Below are 24,994 nucleotides of genomic sequence, written 5' to 3' on the forward strand. Positions count from 1 at the left end.
ACCTACCTGTCTGTCTACCACCTGGGACAATCTGTCTACCTGTCTGTCACCTGCGGGTCTGTCTAAGACTCTGTCTACCACCTGGACCTGTCTGTCTGGGACCTGTCTGTCTACCACCTGTCTGTCTGTCTACCACCTGTCTGTCTGTCTGTCTGCAGTCTGTCTAGACTCTGTCTACCACCTAGACCTACACCTGTGCTACCACTGTCTGTCTACCTGTCTGATCTGTCTGTCTGTCTGTCTGTCTGATCTGTCTGTCTACCTGGATACCTGTCTACTACCTACATCTGTGAACCACTGATATCACAATATCTACACAATGCAATCTGTCTACCACCTACATACAATGTCTGATCTACTGGGATCTGTGTCTACCACCACAATAATGTCTACACACCTGAATACATCTGTCTGTCTACCACAATCTGTCTCTACACCTGGAATACACAATACACACAATCTGTCTTATACCTAGACTGCAATATACAATCTTGCAATCTTGTCTCTTATACACACATACACCTGACATATGTAATGCACAAATACATGTCTGTCTTTACAATGCCTGTGCCACAGTATCACACACACATGCAACCTGTCTGCACATATCCACACAATGTACACCTGTCTGTGTCTACACACATGTCTGCCACACACACATACACACACACATACCTAGAACACAATACACACTGCTAGACCATCTACCTGTCTGTCTACCATCCCTGTCTACCTACCTGTCTACCACCACATCTGTCTGCCCTGAACCTGTCTACCACATACCTAGACCTGCCTACCTGTCTGTCTACCTGTCTGTATCTACCTGTCTACCACACACCTGTCTACCTAGACCAGTGCTACCACCTAGACCACAATCTGTCTGTCTGTCTACCACCAATCTGTCTACCTACACAATCTTCTACCATGTCTACCTACACATCTACCACCCTGTCTACCTGTCTACCTACCTGCACCATACTACCTACTGTCTACACAATACTGTGTCTCTACCTACCACTATACCACACATCTACCTAGACAATGATACACACCCAATGGATGCTTTATGTCTACCTGTCTACACCTAGAATACACAATATCCTTGCACACATATCACACTGTCATACAATACATGTCTTACACACACACCACATACCCACAGACACAATGTCACACCTGAATATACACATATCACACACTTGTCTGTGCACCACAATATATGTCTTACACACCTAGATACACATCACACATGCAGTATACACACACCTTGCACAATCTTTGTACACACACACATACATACACACACACACATACATGCACACACAAACACACACATACACACACAAACACACGTGCGCGCACACACACACACACACATACATACATACATACATACACACACACACACACACACACACACATACATACACAAACACACACACACATACACATACATACACACACACTCATACATATACACACACACACACACACACACACACAGATTCATATCACAAAGTTCCAGCTATATATATATATATCTAACCTGATATGGTTCTGTCACTGTGTTCTGCCCAGTGTGTGTGTGTGTGTGTGTGTGTGTGTGTGTGTGTATGTGTGTGTGTGTGTGAGTTGCAGCATGGCTTCAGAACTGGAGTTTCTGCGAGATCAGGGTGAGAAAAAGCAGTTAAATTTTTTCACTTTAACAAATCATAATAAACATTACACTTCTGATTCACACCGTGTAATACACTGTGTGTGTGTGTGTGTGTGTGTGTGTGTGTGTGTGTTAGTGAACAGGTTAAATTCAGTTCTTGGCCGTTATCAGGAGGCTTCTTCAGCATTCACACAGGTACATACACACACTCCCACATATACAATACACACACACACACACACACACACACTCCCACATATACAATACACACACACACACACACTCCCACATATACAATACACACACACACACACACACACTCCCACATATACAATACACACACACACACACACACACTCCCACATATACAATACACACACACACTCCCACATATACACACACACACACACACTCCCACATATACACACACACACACACACTCCCACATATACAATACACACACACACACACACACTCCCACATATACAATACACACACACACTCCCACATATACAATACACACACACACACACACACACTCCCACATATACAATACACACACACCTCCTCATATACAATACACACACACCTCCTCATATACAATACACACACACACACACACACCTCCTCATATACAATACACACACACACACACACACCTCCTCATATACAATACACACACACACACACCTCCTCATATACAATACACACACACACACACCTCCTCATATACAATACACACACACACACCTCCTCATATACAATACACACACACACACCTCCTCATATACAATACACACACACACACCTCCTCATATACAATACACACACACACCTCCTCATATACAATACACACATACACACACACACCACCTCATATACAATACACACACACACCACCTCATATACAATACACACACACCTCATATACAATACACACACACACACACACCTCCTCATATACAATACACACATACACACACACCCTCCTCATATACAATACACACACACACCTCCTCATATACAATACACACACACACCTCCTCATATACAATACACACACACACCTCCTCATATACAATACACACACACACACACACCACCTCATATACAATACACACACACACCTCCTCATATACAATACACACACACACACACCTCCTCATATACAATACACACACACACACCTCCTCATATACAATACACACACACACCACCTCATATACAATACACACACACACACACACACACACACACCTCCTCATATACAATACACACACACACACACACCTCCTCATATACAATACACACACACACACCACCTCATATACAATACACACACACACACACCTCCTCATATACAATACACACACACACACACACACACACACCACCTCATATACAATACACACACACACCTCCTCATATACAATACACACATACACACACACACACCACCTCATATACAATACACACACACACACACACCACCTCATATACAATACACACACACACCTCCTCATATACAATACACACATACACACACACACCACCTCATATACAATACACACACACACCTCCTCATATACAATACACACACACCTCATATACAATACACACACACACACCTCCTCATATACAACACACACACACACACACACCACCTCATATACAATACACACACACACACACCTCCTCATATACAATACACACACACACACACACACACACCACCTCATATACAATACACACACACACACCCTCATATAATACAACACACACACACACACAGACACCCTCATATACAATACACACACACCCTCATATACAATACACACACCTCCTCATATACAATACACACACACACAAACGCCCTCATATACAACACACACACACACACAAACGCCCTCATATACAATACACACACACACCCTCATATACAATACACACACACACCCTCATATACAATACACACACACACCCTCATATACAATACACACATCTCCTCATATACAATACACACACACACACACACTCCCACATATACACACACACACACACCTCCTCATATACAATACACACACACACACCTCCTCATATACAATACACACACACACACACACACCTCCTCATATACAATACACACACACACACACACCACCTCATATACAATACACACACACACACACACACCTCCTCATATACAATACACACACACACACACACCTCCTCATATACAATACACACACACACACCACCTCATATACAATACACACACACACACCACCTCATATACAATACACACACACACACACACAACCTCATATACAATACACACACACACACACACCTCCTCATATACAATACACACACACACCTCCTCATATACAATACACACACACACACACCTCCTCATATACAATACACACACACACACACACCACCTCATATACAATACACACACACACCTCCTCATATACAATACACACACACACACCTCCTCATATACAATACACACACACACACACACCACCTCATATACAATACACACACACACACCTCCTCATATACAATACACACACACACACACACACCTCCTCATATACAATACACACACACACACACACCACCTCATATACAATACACACACACACCTCCTCATATACAATACACACACACACACACACCACCTCATATACAATACACACACACACCTCCTCATATACAATACACACACACACACACACCACCTCATATACAATACACACACACACCTCCTCATATACAATACACACACACACACACCTCCTCATATACAATACACACACACACACAACACCTCCTCCATATACAATACACACACACACACACCCTCATATACAATACACACACACACACCCTCATATACAATACACACACACACACCCTCATATACAATACACACACACACACCTCCTCATATACAGTACACACACACACACACACCACCTCATATACAATACACACACACACCTCCTCTTATACAATACACACACACACACACCACCTCATATACAATACACACACACACACACACCCTCATATACAATACACACACACACACACCACCTCATATACAATACACACACACACCTCCTCATATACAATACACACACACACACACACACCACCTCATATACAATACACACACACACCTCCTCATATACAATACACACACACACACACCTCCTCATATACAATACACACACACACACACCCTCATATACAATACACACACACACACACTCACCTCATATACAATACACACACACCTCCTCATATACAATACACACATACACACACACACCACCTCATATACAATACACACACACACACCCTCATATACAATACACACACACACACACACACCACCTCATATACAATACACACACACCTCCTCATATACAATACACACACACACACACACACACCACCTCATATACAATACACACACACCACCTCATATACAATACACACACACACACACCTCCTCATATACAATACACACACACACACCCTCATATACAATACACACACACACACACCACCTCATATACAATACACACACACACACACACCACCTCATATACAATACACACACACACCTCCTCATATACAATACACACACACACACACACCACCTCATATACAATACACACACACACACCCTCATATACAATACACACACACACACACACCACCTCATATACAATACACACACACCTCCTCATATACAATACACACACACACACACACCACCTCATATACAATACACACACACACACACACACACACCCTCATATACAATACACACACACACACACCACCTCATATACAATACACACACACCTCCTCATATACAATACACACATACACACACACACACCACCTCATATACAATACACACACACCCTCATATACAGTACACACACACACACCACCTCATATACAATACACACATACACACACACACACCACCTCATATACAATACACACACACACACACACCTCCTCATATACAATACACACACACACACCCTCATATACAATACACACACACACACACACCACCTCATATACAATACACACACACCACCTCATATACAATACACACACACACACACCTCCTCATATACAATACACACACACACACCCTCATATACAATACACACACACACACACACCACCTCATATACAACACACACACACACACACCTCCTCATATACAATACACACACACACCTCCTCATATACAACACACACACACACACCACCTCATATACAACACACACACACACACCACCTCATATACAATACACACACACACCTCCTCATATACAATACACACATACACACACACACCACCTCATATACAATACACACACACACCTCCTCATATACAATACACACATACACACACACACACCACCTCATATACAATACACACACACCTCATATACAATACACACACACACACCTCCTCATATACAACACACACACACACACCACCTCATATACAATACACACACACCTCCTCATATACAATACACACACACACACCTCCTCATATACAATACACACACACACCTCCTCATATACAATACACACACACACACACACACCACCTCATATACAATACACACACACCTCCTCATATACGATACACACACACACACACACACACACACACACACACACCACCTCATATACAATACACACACACCACCTCATATACAATACACACACACACACACCTCCTCATATACAATACACACACACACACACCCTCATATACAATACACACACACACACACCACCTCATATACAACACACACACACACACACCTCCTCATATACAATACACACACACACCTCCTCATATACAATACACACACACACACCCTCATATACAATACACACACACACACCACCTCATATACAACACACACACACACACACCACCTCATATACAATACACACACACCTCCTCATATACAATACACACATACACACACACACCACCTCATATACAATATACACACACACCTCCTCATATACAATACACACATACACACACACACACACACCACCTCATATACAATACACACACACCTCATATACAATACACACACACACACCTCCTCATATACAACACACACACACACACACCACCTCATATACAATACACACACACACACACCTCCTCATATACAATACACACACACACCACCTCATATACAATACACACACACACACACCTCCTCATATACAATACACACACACACACACACACACACACACCACCTCATATACAATACACACACACACCACCTCATATACAATACACACACACACACACCTCCTCATATACAATACACACACACACACCTCCTCATATACAATACACACACACACACCTCCTCATATACAATACACACACACACACCTCCTCATATACAATACACACACACACCACCTCATATACAATACACACACACACACACCTCCTCATATACAATACACACACACACACACCTCCTCATATACAATACACACACACACACACCTCATATACAATACACACACACACACACACACCACCTCATGTACAATACACACACACACCTCCTCATATACAATACACACACACACACTTCCTCATATACAATACACACACACACCACCTCATATACAATACACACACACACACACACACCTCCTCATATACAATACACACACACACACACACCACCTCATGTACAATACACACACACACCTCCTCATATACAATACACACACACACACACACACACCACCTCATATACAATACACACACACACACACCTCCTCATATACAATACACACACACACACCCTCATATACAATACACACACACACACACACCACCTCATATACAATACACACACACACCTCCTCATATACAATACACACATACACACACACACCACCTCATATACAATACACACACACACCACCTCATATACAATACACACACACCTCATATACAATACACACACACACACACACCTCCTCATATACAATACACACATACACACACACCTCCTCATATACAATACACACACACACCTCCTCATATACAATACACACACACACCTCCTCATATACAATACACACATACACACACACCTCCTCATATACAATACACACACACACCTCCTCATATACAATACACACACACACCTCCTCATATACAATACACACACACACCTCCTCATATACAATACACACACACACACACACCACCTCATATACAATACACACACACACCTCCTCATATACAATACACACATACACACACACACACCACCTCATATACAATACACACACACACACACACCACCTCATATACAATACACACACACACCTCCTCATATACAATACACACATACACACACACACACCACCTCATATACAATACACACACACACACACACCTCCTCATATACAATACACACACACACACCACCTCATATACAATACACACACACACACACCTCCTCATATACAATACACACACACACACACACACACACCACCTCATATACAATACACACACACACCTCCTCATATACAATACACACATACACACACACACACCACCTCATATACAATACACACACACACACACACCACCTCATATACAATACACACACACACCTCCTCATATACAATACACACATACACACACACACACACCACCTCATATACAATACACACACACACCTCCTCATATACAATACACACACACCTCATATACAATACACACACACACACCTCCTCATATACAACACACACACACACACACACCACCTCATATACAATACACACACACACACACCTCCTCATATACAATACACACACACACACACACACACACCACCTCATATACAATACACACACACACACCCTCATATACAATACACACACACACACACACACACACACACACACCACCTCATATACAATACACACACACACACACACACCTCCTCATATACAATACACACACACACACACCTCCTCATATACAATACACACACACACACACCTCCTCATATACAATACACACACACACACACACCACCTCATATACAATACACACACACACACCCTCATATACAATACACACACACACACACACAACCTCATATACAATACACACACACACACACACCTCCTCATATACAATACACACACACACCTCCTCATATACAATACACACACACACACACCTCCTCATATACAATACACACACACACACACCTCCTCATATACAATACACACACACACACACACCACCTCATATACAATACACACACACACACCTCCTCATATACAATACACACACACACACCTCCTCATATACAATACACACACACACACACACCTCCTCATATACAATACACACACACACACCTCCTCATATACAATACACACACACACACACACCACCTCATATACAATACACACACACACACACACACCTCCTCATATACAATACACACACACACACACCTCCTCATATACAATACACACACACACACACCACCTCATATACAATACACACACACACACCCTCATATACAATACACACACACACACACACAACCTCATATACAATACACACACACACACACACCTCCTCATATACAATACACACACACACCTCCTCATATACAATACACACACACACACACCTCCTCATATACAATACACACACACACACACACCACCTCATATACAATACACACACACACCTCCTCATATACAATACACACACACACACCTCCTCATATACAATACACACACACACACACACCTCCTCATATACAATACACACACACACACCTCCTCATATACAATACACACACACACACACACCTCCTCATATACAATACACACACACACACACACCACCTCATATACAATACACACACACACCTCCTCATATACAATACACACACACACACACACCACCTCATATACAATACACACACACACCTCCTCATATACAATACACACACACACACACACCACCTCATATACAATACACACACACACCTCCTCATATACAATACACACACACACACACACCTCCTCATATACAATACACACACACACACACACCTCCTCATATACAATACACACACACACACCCTCATATACAATACACACACACACACCCTCATATACAATACACACACACACACCCTCATATACAATACACACACACACACCTCCTCATATACAATACACACACACACACACACCACCTCATATACAATACACACACACACCTCCTCTTATACAATACACACACACACACACCACCTCATATACAATACACACACACACACACACCCTCATATACAATACACACACACACACACACACCACCTCATATACAATACACACACACACCTCCTCATATACAATACACACACACACACACACACCACCTCATATACAATACACACACACACCTCCTCATATACAATACACACACACACACACCTCCTCATATACAATACACACACACACACCCTCATATACAATACACACACACACACACCACCTCATATACAATACACACACACCTCCTCATATACAATACACACATACACACACACACCACCTCATATACAATACACACACACACACCCTCATATACAATACACACACACACACACACACCACCTCATATACAATACACACACACCTCCTCATATACAATACACACACACACACACACACACACCACCTCATATACAATACACACACACCACCTCATATACAATACACACACACACACACCTCCTCATATACAATACACACACACACACCCTCATATACAATACACACACACACACACCACCTCATATACAATACACACACACACACACACCACCTCATATACAATACACACACACACCTCCTCATATACAATACACACACACACACACCTCCTCATATACAATACACACACACACACACACCACCTCATATACAATACACACACACACACCCTCATATACAATACACACACACACACACCTCTTCATATACAATACACACACACACCTCCTCATATACAATACACACACACACACCACCTCATATACAATACACACACACCTCATATACAATACACACACACCTCATATACAATACACACACACACACCCTCATATACAATACACACACACACACACACCTCCTCATATACAATACACACACACACACCCTCATATACAATACACACACACACACACCACCTCATATACAATACACACACACACACCACCTCATATACAATACACACACACACCTCCTCATATACAATACACACACACACACACACACCACCTCATATATAATACACACACATCTCCTCATATACAATACACACACACACACACACACCACCTCATATACAATACACACACACCTCCTCATATACAATACACACACACACACCTCCTCATATACAATACACACACACACCTCCTCATATACAATACACACACACACACACACACACCACCTCATATACAATACACACACACCTCCTCATATACGATACACACACACACACACACACACACCACCTCATATACAATACACACACACCTCATATACACTACACACACACACACCCTCATATACAATACACACACACACACCTCCTCATATACAATACACACACACACACACCTCCTCATATACAATACACACACACACACCCTCATATACAATACACACACACACACACCTCCTCATATACAATACACACACACACACACCTCCTCATATACAATACACACACACACACCCTCATATACAATACACACACACACACACCACCTCATATACAATACACACACACACACCACCTCATATACAATACACACACACACCTCCTCATATACAATACACACACACACACACACACCACCTCATATACAATACACACACATCTCCTCATATACAATACACACACACACACCACCTCATATACAATACACACACACCTCCTCATATACAATACACACACACACACCTCCTCATATACAATACACACACACACACACCTCCTCATATACAATACACACACACACACACACACCACCTCATATACAATACACACACACCTCCTCATATAGGATACACACACACACACACACACACACCACCTCATATACAATACACACACACCTCATATACAATACACACACACACACCCTCATATACAATACACACACACACACCCTCATATACAATACACACACACACACCCTCATATACAATACACACACACACACCTCCTCATATACAATACACACACACACACACACCACCTCATATACAATACACACACACACCTCCTCATATACAATACACACACACACCACCTCATATACAATACACACACACCTCCTCATATACAATACACACACACACACACACCACCTCATATACAATACACACACACCTCCTCATATACAATACACACACACACACCTCCTCATATACAATACACACACACACACCTCCTCATATACAATACACACACACACCTCCTCATATACAATACACACACACACACACACACACACCACCTCATATACAATACACACACCTCCTCATATACGATACACACACACACATACACACACACACACCACCTCATATACAATACACACACACCTCATATACAATACACACACACACACCCTCATATACAATACACACACACACACACCTCCTCATATACAATACACACACACACACACACCTCCTCATATACAATGCACACACACACACACACCTCTTCATATACAATACACACACACACCACCTCATATACAATACACACACACCTCATATACAATACACACACACACACCCTCATATACAATACACACACACACACACCACCTCATATACAATACACACACACACACACACCTCCTCATATACAATACACACACACACACACACACACACACCTCCTCATATACAATACACACACACACACCTCCTCATATACAATACACACACACACACACCTCCTCATATACAATACACACACACACACACCACCTCATATACAATACACACACACACACACCTCCTCATATACAATACACACACACACACCTCCTCATGTACAATACACACACACACCTCCTCATATACAATACACACACACACCTCCTCATATACAATACACACACACACACACCTCCTCATATACAATACACACACACACACACCACCTCATATACAATACACACACACACACACCACCTCATATACAATACACACACACACACCTCCTCATGTACAATACACACACACACCTCCTCATATACAATACACACACACACACACCACCTCATATACAATACACACACACACACCTCCTCATATACAATACACACACACACACCTCCTCATATACAATACACACACACACACCTCCTCATATACAATACACACACACACACACCTCCTCATATACAATACACACACACACACACCTCCCCATATACAATACACACACACACACACCTCCTCATATACAATACACACACACACACCTCCTCATATACAATACACACACACACACACCACCTCATATACAATACACACACACACACCTCCTCATATACAATACACACACACACCTCCTCATATACAATACACACACACACACACCTCCTCATATACAATACACACACACACCTCCTCATATACAATACACACACACACCTCCTCATATACAATACACACACACACACCTCCTCATATACAATACACACACACACACACACACTCCCACATATACAATACACACACACACACACACCTCCTCATATACAATACACACACACACACCTCCTCATATACAATACACACACACACCTCCTCATATACAATACACACACACACACCTCCTCATATACAATACACACACACACCTCCTCATATACAATACACACACACACACACCCTCATATACAATACACACACACACACACACCTCCTCATATACAATACACACACACACACACCTCCTCATATACAATACACACACACACCTCCTCATATACAATACACACACACACCTCCTCATATACAATACACACACACACCTCCTCATATACAATACACACACACACACACCTCCTCATACAATACACACACACACACCTCCTCATATACAATACACACACACACCTCCTCATATACAATACACACACACACACACCTCCTCATATACAATACACACACACACCTCCTCATATACAATACACACACACACACACCTCCTCATATACAATACACTCACACCACCTCATATACAATACACACACACACACACACCACCTCATATACAATACACACACACCTCCTCATATACAATACACACACACACACACCACCTCATATACAATACACACACACCTCCTCATATACAATACACACACACACTCACCTCCTCATATACAATACACACACACACACCCTCATATACAATACACACACACACTCACCTCCTCATATACAATACACACACACCACCTCATATACATTACACACACACACACACACCACCTCATATACAATACACACACACCTCCTCATATACAATACACACACACACACACCACCTCATATACAATACACACACACCTCCTCATATACAATACACACACACACTCACCTCCTCATATACAATACACACACACACACCCTCATATACAATACACACACACACACACCACCTCATATACAATACACACACACACACACCACCTCATATACAATACACACACACCTCCTCATATACAATACACACATACACACACACACACACCACCTCATATACAATACACACACACCTCATATACAATACACACACACACCTCCTCATATACAATACACACACACCACCTCATATACAATACACACACACCTCATATACAATACACACACACACACACCCTCATATACAATACACACACACACCACCTCATATACAATACACACACACCTCATATACAATACACACACACACCACCTCATATACAATACACACACACCTCATATACAATACACACACACACCTCCTCATATACAATACACACACATACACACACACCTCATATACAATACACACACACACCTCCTCATATACAATACACACACACACACACACCTCCTCATATACAATACACACACACACCTCCTCATATACAATACACACACACACACACACCTCTTCATATACAATACACACACACACACACCCTCATATACAATACACACATACACACACACACCACCTCATATACAATACACACACACCTCATATACAATACACACACACACACACCCTCATATACAATACACACATACACACACACACCACCTCATATACAATACACACACACCTCATATACAATACACACACACACACACCCTCATATACAATACACACACACACACACCACCTCATATACAATACACACACACACACACACACCTCCTCATATACAATACACACACACACACACCTCCTCATATACAATACACACACACACACCCTCATATACAATACACACACACCACCTCATATACAATACACACACACACACACACCTCCTCATATACAATACACACACACACACACCTCCTCATATACAATACACACACACACACCCTCATATACAATACACACACACACACACCACCTCATATACAATACACACACACACCTCCTCATATACAATACACACACACACACACACACCACCTCATATACAATACACACACACCTCATATACAATACACACACACACACACCACCTCATATACAATACACACACACCTCCTCATATACAATACACACACACACACACACACCACCTCGTATACAATACACACACACACACCCTCATATACAATACACACACACCACCTCATATACAATACACACACACACACACCTCCTCATGTACAATACACACACACACACACACACACCCTCATATACAATACACACACACACACCACCTCATATACAATACACACACACACACACACACCACCTCGTATACAATACACACACACACACCCTCATATACAATACACACACACACACACACACCACCTCGTATACAATACACACACACACACCCTCATATACAATACACACACACCACCTCATATACAATACACACACACCACCTCATATACAATACACACACACACACACACCTCCTCATATACAATACACACACACACACCCTCATATACAATACACACACACACACACCACCTCATATACAATACACACACACACACACACACCACCTCATATACAATACACACACACCTCATATACAATACACACACACACACACCACCTCATATACAATACACACACACCTCCTCATATACAATACACACACACACACACACACACCACCTCGTATACAATACACACACACACACCCTCATATACAATACACACACACCACCTCATATACAATACACACACACCACCTCATATACAATACACACACACACACACACCCTCATATACAATACACACACACACACACACACCACCTCATATACAATACACACACAGACCTCCTCATATACAATACACACACACACACACACCACCTCGTATACAATACACACACACACACCCTCATATACAATACACACACACCACCTCATATACAATACACACACACCACCTCATATACAATACACACACACACACACACCACCTCGTATACAATACACACACACACACCCTCATATACAATACACACACACCACCTCATATACAATACACACACACACACACCTCCTCATGTACAATACACACACACACACCCTCATATACAATACACACACACACACACACCACCTCATATACAATACACACACACCTCCTCATATACGATACACACACACACACACCACCTCATATACAATACACACACACACACACACCACCTCATATACAATACACACACACACACACACCACCTCATATACAATACACACACACACACACCTCCTCATATACAATACACACACACACACACACACACCACCTCATATACAATACACACACACACACACCTCTTCATATACAATACACACACACACCTCCTCATATACAATACACACACACACACCTCCTCATATACAATACACACATACACACACACACCACCTCATATACAATACACACACACCTCATATACAATACACACACACACACCCTCATATACAATACACACACACACACACACACCACCTCATATACAATACACACACATCTCATATACAATACACACACACACACACACACCACCTCATATACAATACACACACACACACACACACACACCACCTCATATACAATACACACACATCTCCTCATATACAATACACACACACACACACACACCACCTCATATACAATACACACACACACACCTCCTCATATACAATACACACACACACACCTCCTCATATACAATACACACACACACCCACCACCTCATATACAATACACACACACACACCTCCTCATATACAATACACACACACACCTCCTCATATACAATACACACACACACACACCACCTCATATACAATACACACACACACACCTCCTCATATACAATACACACACACACACCTCCTCATATACAATACACACACACACACACCTCCTCATATACAATACACACACACACACACCTCCTCATATACAATACACACACACACACACCACCTCATATACAATACACACACACACACCTCCTCATATACAATACACACACACACACACCACCTCATATACAATACACACACACACACCTCCTCATATACAATACACACACACACCTCCTCATATACAATACACACACACACCTCCTCATATACAATACACACACACACCTCTTCATATACAATACACACACACACACCTCCTCATATACAATACACACACACACACACCCTCATATACAATACACACACACACACACCTCCTCATATACAATACACACACACACACACCTCCTCATATACAATACACACACACACACACACACCTCCTCATATACAATACACACACACACCTCCTCATATACAATACACACACACACACACCTCCTCATATACAATACACACACACACACACACACCACCTCATGTACAATACACACACACACACCTCCTCATATACAACACACACACACACACACACCTCCTCATATACAATACACACACACACACACCTCCTCATATACAATACACACACACACACACACACCTCCTCATATACAATACACACACACACACACACACCTCCTCATATACAATACACACACACACCTCCTCATATACAATACACACACACACACCTCCTCATATACAATACACACACACACACACCACCTCATATACAATACACACACACCTCCTCATATACAATACACACACACACCTCCTCATATACAATACTCACACACACACCTCCTCATATACAATACACACACACACACCTCCTCATATACAATACACACACACACACACACCTCCTCATATACAATACACACACACACACACACCTCCTCATATACAATACACACACACACACACACCTCTTCATATACAATACACACACACACACCTCCTCATATACAATACACACACACACACACCTCCTCATATACAATACACACACACACACACCTCCTCATATACAATACACACACACACCTCCTCATATACAATACACACACACACACACACCTCCTCATATACAATACACACACACACACACCTCCTCATATACAATACACACACACCTCCTCATATACAATACACACACACACACACACACTCCCACATATACAATACACACACACACACACACCTCCTCATATACAATACACACACACACACCTCCTCATATACAATACACACACACACACACACCTCCTCATATACAATACACACACACACACACACCTCCTCATATACAATACACACACACACACACACCTCCTCATATACAATACACACACACACACACCTCCTCATATACAATACACACACACACCTCCTCATATACAATACACACACACACACCTCCTCATATACAATACACACACACACACCTCCTCATATACAATACACACACACACACCTCCTCATATACAATACACACACACACACCTCCTCATATACAATACACACACACACACCTCCTCATATACAATACACACACACACACCTCCTCATATACAATACACACACACACACACACCTCCTCATATACAACACACACACACACACACACCTCCTCATATACAACACACACACACACACACACCTCCTCATATACAACACACACACACCTCCTCATATACAATACACACACACACACCTCCTCATATACAATACACACACACACACACACACCTCCTCATATACAATACACACACACACACCTCCTCATATACAATACACACACACACACACACACCTCCTCATATACACTACACACACACACCTCCTCATATACAATACACACACACACCTCCTCATGTACAATACACACACACACACACACACCACCTCATGTACAATACACACACACACACCTCCTCATATACAATACACACACACACACACACACCACCTCATATACAATACACACACACACCACCTCATATACAATACACACACACACACACACACCTCCTCATATACAATACACACACACACCACCTCATATACAATACACACACACACCACCTCATATACAATACACACACACACACCACCTCATATACAATACACACACACACACACCACCTCATATACAATACACACACACACACACCACCTCATATACAATACACACACACACACACACACACCCTCATATACAATACACACACACACACACCACCTCATATACAATACACACACACCTCCTCATATACAATACACACATACACACACACACCACCTCATATACAATACACACACACCCTCATATACAATACACACACACACACCACCTCATATACAATACACACACACACACCCTCATATACAATACACACACACACACACCTCCTCATATACAATACACACACACACACCTCCTCATATACAATACACACACACACACACACACACCTCCTCATATACAATACACACACACACACCCTCATATACAATACACACACACACACCACCTCATGTACAATACACACACACACACACACCTCCTCATATACAATACACACACACACACACACCACCTCATATACAATACACACACACACCTCCTCATATACAATACACACACACACACACCACCTCATATACAATACACACACACACACACACACACACCCTCATATACAATACACACACACACACCACCTCATATACAATACACACACACCCTCATATACAATACACACACACACACACCCTCATATACAATACACACACACACACCCTCATATACAATACACACACACACACCACCTCATATACAATACACACACACACACACCCTCATATACAATACACACACACACACCCTCATATACAATACACACACACACACACCTCCTCATATACAATACACACACACACACCCTCATATACAATACACACACACACACCTCCTCATATACAATACACACACACACACCCTCATATACAATACACACACACACACACACACCACCTCATGTACAATACACACACACACACACCTCCTCATATACAATACACACACACACACACACCACCTCATATACAATACACACACACCTCCTCATATACAATACACACACACACACACCACCTCATATACAATACACACACACACACACACACACACCCTCATATACAATACACACACACACACACCTCCTCATATACAATACACACATACACACACACACACCACCTCATATACAATACACACACACCCTCATATACAGTACACACACACACACCACCTCATATACAATACACACATACACACACACACACCACCTCATATACAATACACACACACACACACACCTCCTCATATACAATACACACACACACACCCTCATATACAATACACACACACACAACACACACACCTCATATACAATACACACACACCACCTCATATACAATACACACACACACACACCTCCTCATATACAATACACACACACACACCCTCATATACAATACACACACACACACACACCACCTCATATACAACACACACACACACACACCTCCTCATATACAATACACACACACACCTCCTCATATACAACACACACACACACACCACCTCATATACAACACACACACACACACCACCTCATATACAATACACACACACACCTCCTCATATACAATACACACATACACACACACACCACCTCATATACAATACACACACACACCTCCTCATATACAATACACACATACACACACACACACCACCTCATATACAATACACACACACCTCATATACAATACACACACACACACCTCCTCATATACAACACACACACACACACCACCTCATATACAATACACACACACCTCCTCATATACAATACACACACACACCTCCTCATATACAATACACACACACACACACACACCACCTCATATACAATACACACACACCTCCTCATATACGATACACACACACACACACACACACACACACACACACACACCACCTCATATACAATACACACACACCACCTCATATACAATACACACACACACACACCTCCTCATATACAATACACACACACACACACCCTCATATACAATACACACACACACACACCACCTCATATACAACACACACACACACACACCTCCTCATATACAATACACACACACACCTCCTCATATACAATACACACACACACACCCTCATATACAATACACACACACACACCACCTCATATACAACACACACACACACACACCACCTCATATACAATACACACACACCTCCTCATATACAATACACACATACACACACACACCACCTCATATACAATACACACACACACCTCCTCATATACAATACACACATACACACACACACACACACCACCTCATATACAATACACACACACCTCATATACAATACACACACACACACCTCCTCATATACAACACACACACACACACACACCACCTCATATACAATACACACACACACACACCTCCTCATATACAATACACACACACACCACCTCATATACAATACACACACACACACACCTCCTCATATACAATACACACACACACACACACACACACACACCACCTCATATACAATACAAACACACACACCACCTCATATACAATACACACACACACACACACCTCTTCATATACAATACACACACACACACCTCCTCATATACAATACACACACACACACACCTCCTCATATACAATACACACACACACACCTCCTCATATACAATACACACACACACCACCTCATATACAATACACACACACACACACCTCCTCATATACAATACACACACACACACACCTCATATACAATACACACACACACACACACCACCTCATGTACAATACACACACACACCTCCTCATATACAATACACACACACACACACCTCCTCATATACAATACACACACACACCACCTCATATACAATACACACACACACACACACCACCTCATGTACAATACACACACACACCTCCTCATATACAATACACACACACACACACACACACCACCTCATATACAATACACACACACACACACCTCCTCATATACAATACACACACACACACCCTCATATACAATACACACACACACACACACCACCTCATATACAATACACACACACACCTCCTCATATACAATACACACATACACACACACACCACCTCATATACAATACACACACACACCACCTCATATACAATACACACACACCTCATATACAATACACACACACACACACACCTCCTCATATACAATACACACACACACCTCCTCATATACAATACACACACACACCTCCTCATATACAATACACACACACACACACACACCACCTCATATACAATACACACACACACACACACACCACCTCATATACAATACACACACACACCTCCTCATATACAATACACACATACACACACACACACCACCTCATATACAATACACACACACACACACACCACCTCATATACAATACACACACACACCTCCTCATATACAATACACACACACACACCACCTCATATACAATACACACACACACCTCCTCATATACAATACACACATACACACACACACACCACCTCATATACAATACACACACACACACACACCACCTCATATACAATACACACACACACACACACCTCCTCATATACAATACACACACACACACCACCTCATATACAATACACACACACACACACCTCCTCATATACAATACACACACACACACACACACACCACCTCATATACAATACACACACACACCTCCTCATATACAATACACACATACACACACACACACCACCTCATATACAATACACACACACACACACACCACCTCATATACAATACACACACACACCTCCTCATATACAATACACACATACACACACACACCACCTCATATACAATACACACACACACCTCCTCATATACAATACACACACACCTCATATACAACACACACACACACACACACCACCTCATATACAATACACACACACACACACCTCCTCATATACAATACACACACACACACACACACACACCACCTCATATACAATACACACACACACACCCTCATATACAATACACACACACACACACACACACACACCACCTCATATACAATACACACACACACACACACACCTCCTCATATACAATACACACACACACACACCTCCTCATATACAATACACACACACACACACCTCCTCATATACAATACACACACACACCTCCTCATATACAATACACACACACACACACTCCCACATATACAATACACACACACACACACACACACTCCCACATATACAATACACACACACACACACACCTCCTCATATACAATACACACACACACCTCCTCATATACAATACACACACACACACACCTCCTCATATACAATACACACACACACACACACCACCTCATATACAATACACACACACACCTCCTCATATACAATACACACACACACACCTCCTCATATACAATACACACACACACACACACCTCCTCATATACAATACACACACACACACACACCTCCTCATATACAATACACACACACACACACACCTCCTCATATACAATACACACACACACACACACCACCTCATATACAATACACACACACACACACACACCTCCTCATATACAATACACACACACACACACCTCCTCATATACAATACACACACACACACACACACCACCTCATATACAATACACACACACACACCCTCATATACAATACACACACACACACACACAACCTCATATACAATACACACACACACACACACCTCCTCATATACAATACACACACACACACCTCCTCATATACAATACACACACACACACACCTCCTCATATACAATACACACACACACACACACCACCTCATATACAATACACACACACACCTCCTCATATACAATACACACACACACACCTCCTCATATACAATACACACACACACACACACCTCCTCATATACAATACACACACACACACCTCCTCATATACAATACACACACACACACACACCTCCTCATATACAATACACACACACACACACACCACCTCATATACAATACACACACACACCACCTCATATACAATACACACACACACCTCCTCATATACAATACACACACACACACACACCTCCTCATATACAATACACACACACACACCCTCATATACAATACACACACACACACACCACCTCATATACAATACACACACACACACCTCCTCATATACAATACACACACACACACACCACCTCACATACAATACACACACACACCCTCATATACAATACACACACACACCCTCATATACAACACACACACAC

General features: G+C 41.8%; 1 protein-coding gene across 4 annotated transcripts in view; it reads left to right on the forward strand.

Moving 5' to 3' along the window:
- sclt1 (sodium channel and clathrin linker 1) overlaps positions 1 to 24,994 on the forward strand; it is an 82,730-nt gene that overhangs the window by 1,868 nt on the left and 55,868 nt on the right. For all 4 annotated transcript variants that reach the window (XR_009204071.1, XM_058385065.1, XM_058385066.1 and 1 more), the window contains exons 2-3: positions 1,579 to 1,673; positions 1,794 to 1,852. Coding sequence is in view for 3 of the 4 variants with exons in the window: in XM_058385065.1 (XP_058241048.1) it covers positions 1,640 to 1,673; positions 1,794 to 1,852 (93 nt within the window). In the remaining variant the exon portion in view is untranslated. The remainder of the gene's footprint in view (positions 1 to 1,578; positions 1,674 to 1,793; positions 1,853 to 24,994) is intronic.

Source organism: Hemibagrus wyckioides, linkage group LG29 (assembly GCF_019097595.1).
Source record: "Hemibagrus wyckioides isolate EC202008001 linkage group LG29, SWU_Hwy_1.0, whole genome shotgun sequence".
In the NCBI taxonomy this organism is placed as follows: domain Eukaryota; kingdom Metazoa; phylum Chordata; class Actinopteri; order Siluriformes; family Bagridae; genus Hemibagrus; species Hemibagrus wyckioides.